Source organism: Sinohyriopsis cumingii, chromosome 18 (genome assembly GCF_028554795.1).
Source record: "Sinohyriopsis cumingii isolate HCF-2022 chromosome 18, ASM2855479v2, whole genome shotgun sequence".
NCBI classification, from domain to species: Eukaryota; Metazoa; Mollusca; class Bivalvia; order Unionida; family Unionidae; genus Sinohyriopsis; species Sinohyriopsis cumingii.
Window position 1 is genome coordinate 73851820 of NC_142978.1, and position 8656 is coordinate 73860475.

Genomic DNA, 8656 nt, shown 5'->3' on the forward strand with positions numbered 1-8656 from the left:
TTAGAACCTGATTCTCTTATCAGAGTAAAATCTGTCATGATGATGACAGACATATTATTGCAGAAGCTAAGACGTTAAAAATATCTCTAGAAATCTCTAGCGATTTTGTGTGAAATATAAGATATAAAAATAGCTACCAATTTTTTTCTGAAATATATCAGTAGTCTTACACAGGCGGTATTTCTGAATCAAACCCTATTTTGTTTGACGACGGCGACGATTCAATGACATGTCCTTGGCTAGTAAAGGATTATGAAATAGACGCTGTTGCTTCAACAAAGTTGTTTTTGCAGTTGTTTAGACTAATTTGAGGGGGTTATGGAAGGAGAGAATTATGCTGTCGTCAAATTTAAAATAGGGCTTTGGGCCAGAACACCCCCTTTATAAGAATACTTACAGACTAATGACACAGCAACCAGTTTGTATGAGCACAGCTACAGAATTATGATAAGCAATCTGTTTGTACGAACATAACTACAAGCAACCTGTTTCTATGAACTCGGCTACAGACTAATGGTAAAGCAACCGGTTTCTGTAAACACAGCTTAAAAGATAGCAGAGCAACCTGTTGCTATGAACACAGCTACAGACATGAAAAGAGAACTTGCTTCAGCGTTAGTTCACTGATCTTCATCAAAAGACTGTCAGTTGAAGTCTTTATAAAGTTTACTTTAAGAGGGTGATTCTGTGTTTTGGAATCTCACATAAACAATAGGAAGCGAATTCCGAGAAAGAGGAAACTGTTTCAGAGACAAGAGTGGGTTGGGGTTGTTGTTGTAAAGACTTAAGATAACAGAGTAAGTAGTCATTAATATTTATGAAACTGCTAGGAAAAAATGTAAACGTTGATAATTGCCGTCTTAAAATAATTTGTTCAATGAGAACATAATTTTTCTTTCTTTTTAGTCTACTAAATTTATGTAAATAGGAAATTTTTATATAAATATCAGCCCATATGCTTACTATGTGTACGAGATCAATATTTAATCTCCATAACTGACGACCAGTTGCTATTTGGATGAAAATCAAGATAATTATCTTTTATTTTCTTCACAACCATGTCTATTATTACCTTATTTAAATTAGGAAATCTGAATATTCTTTTATTTTGTACGTTCTCAATGGTTTCATTTAACATCGCCTAGTTAGAACATACATACATACATACATACAAAAACGAAGAGTAGATATCTGTAAGGATTCGTATCAATATATTGTCCTACTGAATTCATATATCTTCTGGTCCGCTGATACTGATACCGTTCGCATACCCTTCTGTTGTCATTTCCGTACCAATATCTTCCGTTGGTTTTTCGATTATCACTATGATATTACCATAACGTGTATATTCTTTGGTTGTACCATCTATCTGCAAAAATGGCGCATTCCAATAGCCATCTGGTTTAATTTCTGTACTCACATCGTCCGATAAATCATCATTTTTATTGTTACAACGTGTGTAGTCTGTGATTTTATCATCTATGTTGTTTTTGTCCTTGCAATTTTCGACCCTAAACAGTTTATCTTCATGTATATCACCACCTTTACGGGAAGGTCTGACCGATTCTTTAGGAAGCACGTGCTTGGAACATTTTTTTTCAAGGTGACCGATGCCGGCATCTCTGTACCGATAGTACAGAGTAAAATTTCCGGCAAAAATCGGGACAACCATACCAATTATTATTACACCAGTCATAGCGCACATCACACTTACGATGTAACCAGCCGTCGTCTTTGGGACGATGTCTCCGTATCCGACGGTGGTCATGGTGATAAGTCCCCAATATAGTCCAATAAAGACATTGTCGAAGGCCAAGTCGTTGTACACTTCTGCAGAGTAGATGCAGCATGCATAGATCGTGAGAGAAAATGAAACAAACAACATTAACAGAACAAGCTCACCCAGACATGCCTTTAGGGCTAAAAGGAGCACTCGTAAACCACGGTAATAGCGCGCCAACATGAACATACGAAGGGCTCTGAAGACCATGAGTACATCAATGATGAGAAGCCACTGTACACCGGAATGTTTGAGCCAAACGGTACTGTGAAACATATCAATAATAAACCGGCACCACACGGGAATTAAGTATATGAGGTCAAAAATATAAATGCCTGAAAACATTTTTTTAAGGGAAGGAGTAACCAGCAAGCGCAGTATAAAATCCACTGTAAAAATGAACATTAACCCATTATCTAAAATCCTAAGGGCCGAATGTGGTTGTGTAGTCCTCAGACGGTAGAGTTTGGAATTCTTGTCTATCGCACCACTCTCTGCTGCTGTTTTGTTACAAGGTATAACTCTGTCTGTTGTTCTGGGGACTCTGAATTCGCTCACTGTGCCCAAAAATACAGTGGCGACCGACAAAATGATCAGCACGTAGTATATCACTCCAAATACCTGAAAATAAATGGATAGATTGATTGATTAGAAACCAGAGGAAAACTTGCGTCAACATCAAGACAAGGGACCAAAAATGTCCATTCTCATGTGATGAATAAACGCCGATTTCCAAACTGGTTGAGATCCCCACACCAAGAGAAGAGGCTTTTTTTTTTCTTTTTGTATGAACCCTTAGAATGAAAGTGTCTAAATGTTCTAAATAACGAATGGAAATTGCAAAAGTTATGTTGCTGCGGCAGCCTGCAGTCCCGTTGGTTGCTGCACGTACCTGATTATAAGAAACGTTTTTCCCTCTTTGGTGAGTAGCACAAGACGTTGGCGAATCTGTATAAATTTACTTCTTAGAATGCAAATTTAAGGTGTATGTGATGAATGATTTTGTGGTTTTCCCCGCTTGAAATGTAAACGAATTATATACTATCAATTACATGTATAAACTTCCCAGTATTTTACTGAGGATATGAACAAATTAATATAGATAACCAGTGGTCTCTTTCACTGAAGGTTATATCACTGATAACAAGAGTCCCTCGAAGGGACTGTCGCTCTAATATCGAAAAGAATTTCCAGGAATTCCAGATCAAACCATTCGTTTTTTTAAAAACTGCTAAGTGTTGAAACCATGTCTGATACTTTCCCGCAATAATATGATTTTCAAATTAGCGGCGGTGCCAAACATTTTTAATGCAAAATAGTCAATTTTCAGTCAGGTCCAGGTAGACATCATCAGAAGGCTTTTCGTGAAAACACCATGAGTAGATGACCATCCAACCAGGAGGAGTGACGATAATTGGAGTTTCAAGATGGCTGTCATAGTGACCATGTTGGCTGTCAGATCATCACCATTTCATAAAGACCAACAAACCAATATTATTTAGGGCCAACACAAATACAAACATACATCCTTGAAACCTGATGTAGCTACAAAATTTCGAGGTAACTAACAACGATAGTTAATCACCATATTAGAGTTATCTTACAACGACAGTTAAACACTATTCGAGGTAAGTTACAATGATTGTTAATCACCCTATTCGAGTTATCTTACAACGACAGTTAATCACACAATTAGAGTAAATTTACAACGACAGTTAATCACAACGATTCGAGTTACCTTACAATAGTTAATGATATTTCAATCATCGTTCTTATGCGACTCTACTTACCTATATTAAATGGTTACAATACCTTTGCTGGCTTAGAAGATTCGATGTCGTCCAGAAATATCCATATCTTTTCTCGTAATTTGTGTAATGCTGATATTTCAACACTTTCATGTTTTTCTTCATGTAAGTTGTGTTCAAACTCTTTTTTTAGTGCGAGATAGGTAGTATATTCATGCATCATCTCACGGTATTTCTGTCTGCAGCATCCGGCTATCGTTTCCGTGGCAAGTTCCCAGAAATCTAGTTCCTCTGAAATTTTATTTACACACACATCCAAAGGCATATGCATTAGACCATAACGGTAGTAGTCTAGAATCCATTCAAACAAGACAGGGTTTCGATCGAAGAAAAATTCGTCTTTAACAGAGTCATACTCTTCGCTTGTTTTGTTCAGTCGTGCAAGTTTTGAATTCGGGTGGTTCCTCAGAGTTCCTTTCGTAGTTTCAAATCGCTGTCCTCCTATGTTTAAAATTATAATATCCGAATCATCAGGTTTAGGGATTCTGTGGTGGCTTTTTGTAATACTTTCATCTTCCACTAACAGCAATCCACTCGTATTGTACATTGCTGTATTTACACCAAATTATGGCAAGCATTCGTGTACAAGTCTAATGAATATCATCATTATTAGAATTTTTAACTCGTACCTCATCGATGCATGATGGCACCTTTTCAAGTCCTTTTCTAACGAGGAATAACAACGATGCTCAACCATGATCAATCAGAACAATACGTCGAACGGCGACCATTTTGTGCATGTTTACAGATGACGTCACATATGACGTCAAAATTTCTCATAATATGGAAATGTCCCCAATTATTGTTGAGAGTTTAATGTTGTTTTTTCTGAGTTTATCTTGATATAAACTGTCAGTTGCCGGATCACACAGCAAAGAACGCCCTAAGGGCGTTATGCAAGCTGTGTGAGTCGGCAACTAACAGTTTATACCACGATGAACTCAGAATAAAAACATTAAACTTTTATAACTGCAAAACTTTATAATTTTATTTACGTTTTTGATATAAAATGTTTTTAAAGATAGTTCCTATCAATTTTAAAACTTTATTTAAGCGTATGAACTCTTATGAGGGTGTCTGCTACGCATCTATTTATAGAACAAGGGATTCTCCATTTGTAACGTAATAGCTAAGTAAACATTAAACAAATTCTACCAATGGTAGGCGACCTAAGGGTCTGAACAATCCACAGCATGATCTTAAAATTTGATCTATGTTGGCATTTGTTTTCTGAGTAGAAGTTCAATATTCAAAGCAAAGGATGTGTTGTTTTGTTTGACTTACGAATGACTCTTGGATTTGGTGTTTTCGTGAGTTCGTTCTGACTTGGCCGAATCGCTATTGCCCAGACACGTGAGTAACCAATTTTCGCTTCTTTAAATCTATCTTAGTGTTCATTAACAGTTTAGGCTACCTACAAGGACTACTTACATTTGAAATTTAGAATATCGATTAATGGTTGTAGCGATGGTGATCAAATAATCAAACAGTGCAGGACATTGACCCAGACAGTTACGATGGATGAGTAGCGTATCTATTTCCCACCCCACCCCCACATAGCAACTAGCAGAGTCGACATCTCACACCGTAAAACTGTGAGTCCAATAATTATTATAATATCAGTCTTAAACCACCACCTTTCCTCCCAATACCTATATCAATTTACCTATAGTTTTAAATTAATTTTTAACGAGCAGCCGTGAAAGTGCTGTAGCCCTAATGTTCTTCTTGGCAGATTTTGATTTTCCCAGCTTCTTTTTCAAATCTAGTCAAAGAAAGAATTATTTATATTAGGAAAGCTGCAGAGACGTGGTATATGATTCTGTCAAATCAGTTTATTGAATACTGTAAATAAAATATAAACCCACCGTTTTTGTTTTTTTTTCGTTTTCAAGGCACGCAGTGTGTATGCCTTCCCGTTCAGTATTAACATTAGTTCAGGGGTGGGCAATTGTTTTGGCTCCGGGGCCACTTTGTGGGAGCGGAGGTTAGCGGAGGGCCGCACCGTTTAAAATGATTGTATTCATTAGTTAACATTAAATTTCATTTCAGAAAAAGTATAACTTGTATCATAAAAATCAATAAATAAAAATTAAACAATATTGTGCTAATTTCAGATCATCTAGCTTTCTAGCTGCTAGCACATTTAATTATAGAATCAGTTTAATGAGACAAGTGTACCCTATCACACTTTTTTAAAAAAATTTTGAAATCAGGAGTGAAGTTGCTTGTTGAGATTCTCATCACTGCTTGCAAGTGTATGTCTGTCAAAGAGCATCTATATTTACTCTTGTTGATCTTCATGCAAGAAAAACTTTGCTCACAAATATATGTAGATCCAAATATAGAGAACATTTTCCCAGCAAATTTCTTCACACATGGGAATTTGTCAGCAGACAAAGATTTGTAAAAGTCAACTAATGTCACAGCATTAAACATTTCTTTCACTGTGTGATCTGACTGCATGTCAATTAGTTCAAGCTGCAGCTCCTCAGGTGCTGTATCAATATCAGCAGTGATAGGATAAGACAGCAAATTAAATTTAGGCTCAATTTTCTTGAAGTCCTGAAATCTTCTTGTGACCTCGTCCTCTAAACTCTGCAAATGATCCCTAATCTTAGCGGAAACACTTTCAGGCACTTTCTGTTTTCCTAGTAAAGGGAAATGACAAAACTTGCCCTCACCTGCTTGCCTTGCAAATAGACCTAGTTTTGCTTTGAATGATTTTACATGCTTCCACATTTCATGTGCAAACAACCCCTTTCCCTGCAATGTCACATTCAGTTCATTCAATTTCTCAAATACATCAGCTGCAAACATCATCTCATATCTCCACTCCTCACATCCCATTTTGGTCACAAACTCACAAGAAATCCCCTTCATGTCCAGAAATAAGAGGATTTCATTCTGCAAAACCCAGACTCTTTTTATCACTTTGCCCAGGCTCAGCCACCTCACACTGTTGTGGTAAATTACATCTTCATACTCTGCCTCCATATCCTCAAGCAGTGATTTGAGCTGTTGATGGTTGAGTGCCCTTGCTCTGATTGTGTTCACCACACTTACAACAGGTTCTACCACACGCTTTAAGTCCAGTGCAGCTTTACAAAGGCTTTCCTGATGCAAAATGCAATGAAATGACAAGACATCACTGTCTGTGTCTTGTGCTTGTAACTTGTTTTTTAAAAGCTTAACCATACCCACATTTTTTCCAGTAAAAGCTCTGGCCCCATCTGTTGTAATGCTTGCCATTCTATTCCATGACAAGCCACTTTTCTCCACACAATTTGCAGCACACTCAAACAAGTCCTGACCAGTGATTGTACTTTTCATTGATTCCAGGCCAAGTAATTCCTCTGTGATGACAAAATTTTCATTAATTCCACGGATAAAAATGAGTAACTGCGCAGTGTCTTCGTTATATGTGCTCTCATCCAGTGCCAAAGAAAACCAAACAAAATCTTTGCTCGCAGTCTTCAGCTGTTCTGTGAGTTCGTCACTGATTGAATCAATGCGGCGCACTATAGTCCTTCTTGACAATGAAACGTTTTCAAATTTGCTTCTCACATCAGGACACAATACGCTTGCACAATCTACCATACACTGCTTAACAAACTCGCCATCCGAAAAAGGCTTGTTGCGTTTAGCTAGGTTGTAGGTTATCATGAAACTGGCCTCTGTAGCACTATCCTGAAGTGTTGATTGCTTTGTAAATAATGTTTGTTGCTTCTTTAGCTTTGTAACACACTCTGCAACTTTTTTCTTGCGTTCTTCCTCGGAAAGTTTTGCAGCCAAATTCGTTATGTTTTGTTTCGTGGTGTCGTTTCAGATTGTACTCCTTAAATACGGCAATCGTTTCATGACACAGTAAACACACTGCTTTTTTGCCTGTATTACCAAAGAAATATTTGTGTGTCCATTCTTCATTAAACACACGGGATTCATCACCAATTTTACGCTTTTTTGGAGGGTTCATGGCCCCACTTAATTTGGAAATTTGTAGATTTTACTGCTGCAAAGACAAAATTGAAATGAAACAGACCAACCGGAAAAGTGCGTATCTACACTGCCTGCGCATTGACGTAGCCGCCCTAATGGAAAACATCGAGACGAATTTTCGGTCGCGCACAAGAAGCAAATCTCAGTTCAAGGCGGGTTTTTCTGAATGTCTTGGCGGGCCACAAAAAACTCTGTGGCGGGCCGCATGTGGCCCGCGGGCCGCAATTTGCCCACCCCTGCATGATTGGTTACAGTGTACGTGATTCTATTTACAGAAGTTCATATAAAGTAGTTCTGCGTACTGTTTAAGCAGAAATAAACGCAACTGGGTCTAATCACAAGGTTTTGTTCTGACCAATGGAAATCTTTCCTACATTTTACAAATGAACGCGTAAAATTCGCTCATAGGGAGTCATTTTGTCGCTGTTGTGTTGGAGTATGTTTCTCCCACTTGGAGTTCAAACCACGCTGAGAGAAACAGGAGTACATAGAGGAGAATAACGTTGTTTAGCAGAAAAACCTCATTTGATCGGATAATACAGAGAACCTGCTAAAAAATAAAAGTTCAAAGCTGATAACAGAAGATGGTCCAAGATTGTAGAATATGCATTCAAATAATAGTATTATTAAATAATAGTCTTATTAGTTCATACAGTCGACTCAGATAGCATACTATGGTCGTTTTTACATATATTCAATTCAATATGGACAGCTCTAAGTGTTCAGAAAGCTCTCCAAGTAAATTATTGAGCTCTGTAGTTGAATTAGAGAGCTCTATATATCTGTCGGAAGCCTGTCTAATTCAATTATAGCCAGGAATATATTTATTTCTTTTTGTAGACCACAACAATGAAATTAGAGACCTCTGGAATGCATTCTCATGAAGTAGTGAATCGTCAATCATCGATGTTTTCAGCAAATAACAATTTCTCCCTACCCATTATCGAAAAATACATCGGGTATTGATGTGCCATTTTTGTTGAGCTACTAAAATGATGTCAAACACTGCATGTCTTGCAAATGGGGTTTCTCCTGCCGTTCAACGGATTATGACAAGATATTAATTTTA

At 37.4% G+C, this 8656-nt stretch overlaps 2 protein-coding genes across 2 annotated transcripts; both read right to left on the minus strand.

The window, feature by feature from the left end:
• Nucleotides 1–683: 683 nt before the first annotated feature.
• LOC149776982 (potassium voltage-gated channel protein Shaw-like) lies at nt 684–4282 on the minus strand. The gene is made up of 2 exons (XM_089941366.1): nt 3593–4282; nt 684–2401 (listed from the first exon to the last, which is right to left on the minus strand). The coding sequence occupies exons 1-2, from the start codon at nt 4133–4135 to the stop codon at nt 1229–1231; spliced, it is 1716 nt and encodes a 571-aa protein (XP_089797492.1). The 5' UTR covers nt 4136–4282; the 3' UTR covers nt 684–1228.
• A 1469-nt stretch (nt 4283–5751) lies between these two features.
• On the minus strand, nt 5752–7254 carry LOC149776983 (general transcription factor II-I repeat domain-containing protein 2-like). Its single transcript, XM_089941367.1, has one exon. It carries the CDS (start codon nt 7252–7254, stop codon nt 5752–5754), a length of 1503 nt encoding a protein of 500 aa, XP_089797493.1.
• Between the last annotated feature and the right edge of the window lie 1402 nt (nt 7255–8656).

Bases quoted from the DNA above. Each gene is read 5' to 3' on its own strand.
- LOC149776982 (XM_089941366.1), bottom strand. From the start codon at position 4,135: ATGTACAATACGAGTGGATTGCTGTTAGTGGAAGATGAAAGTATTACA. The intron at 2,402-3,592 runs GTATTGTAACCA...ATTTATTTTCAG, and splicing joins AATCTTCTAAGCCAGCAAAG to GTATTTGGAGTGATATACTA.
- LOC149776983 (XM_089941367.1), bottom strand. From the start codon at position 7,254: ATGATAACCTACAACCTAGCTAAACGCAACAAGCCTTTTTCGGATGGC.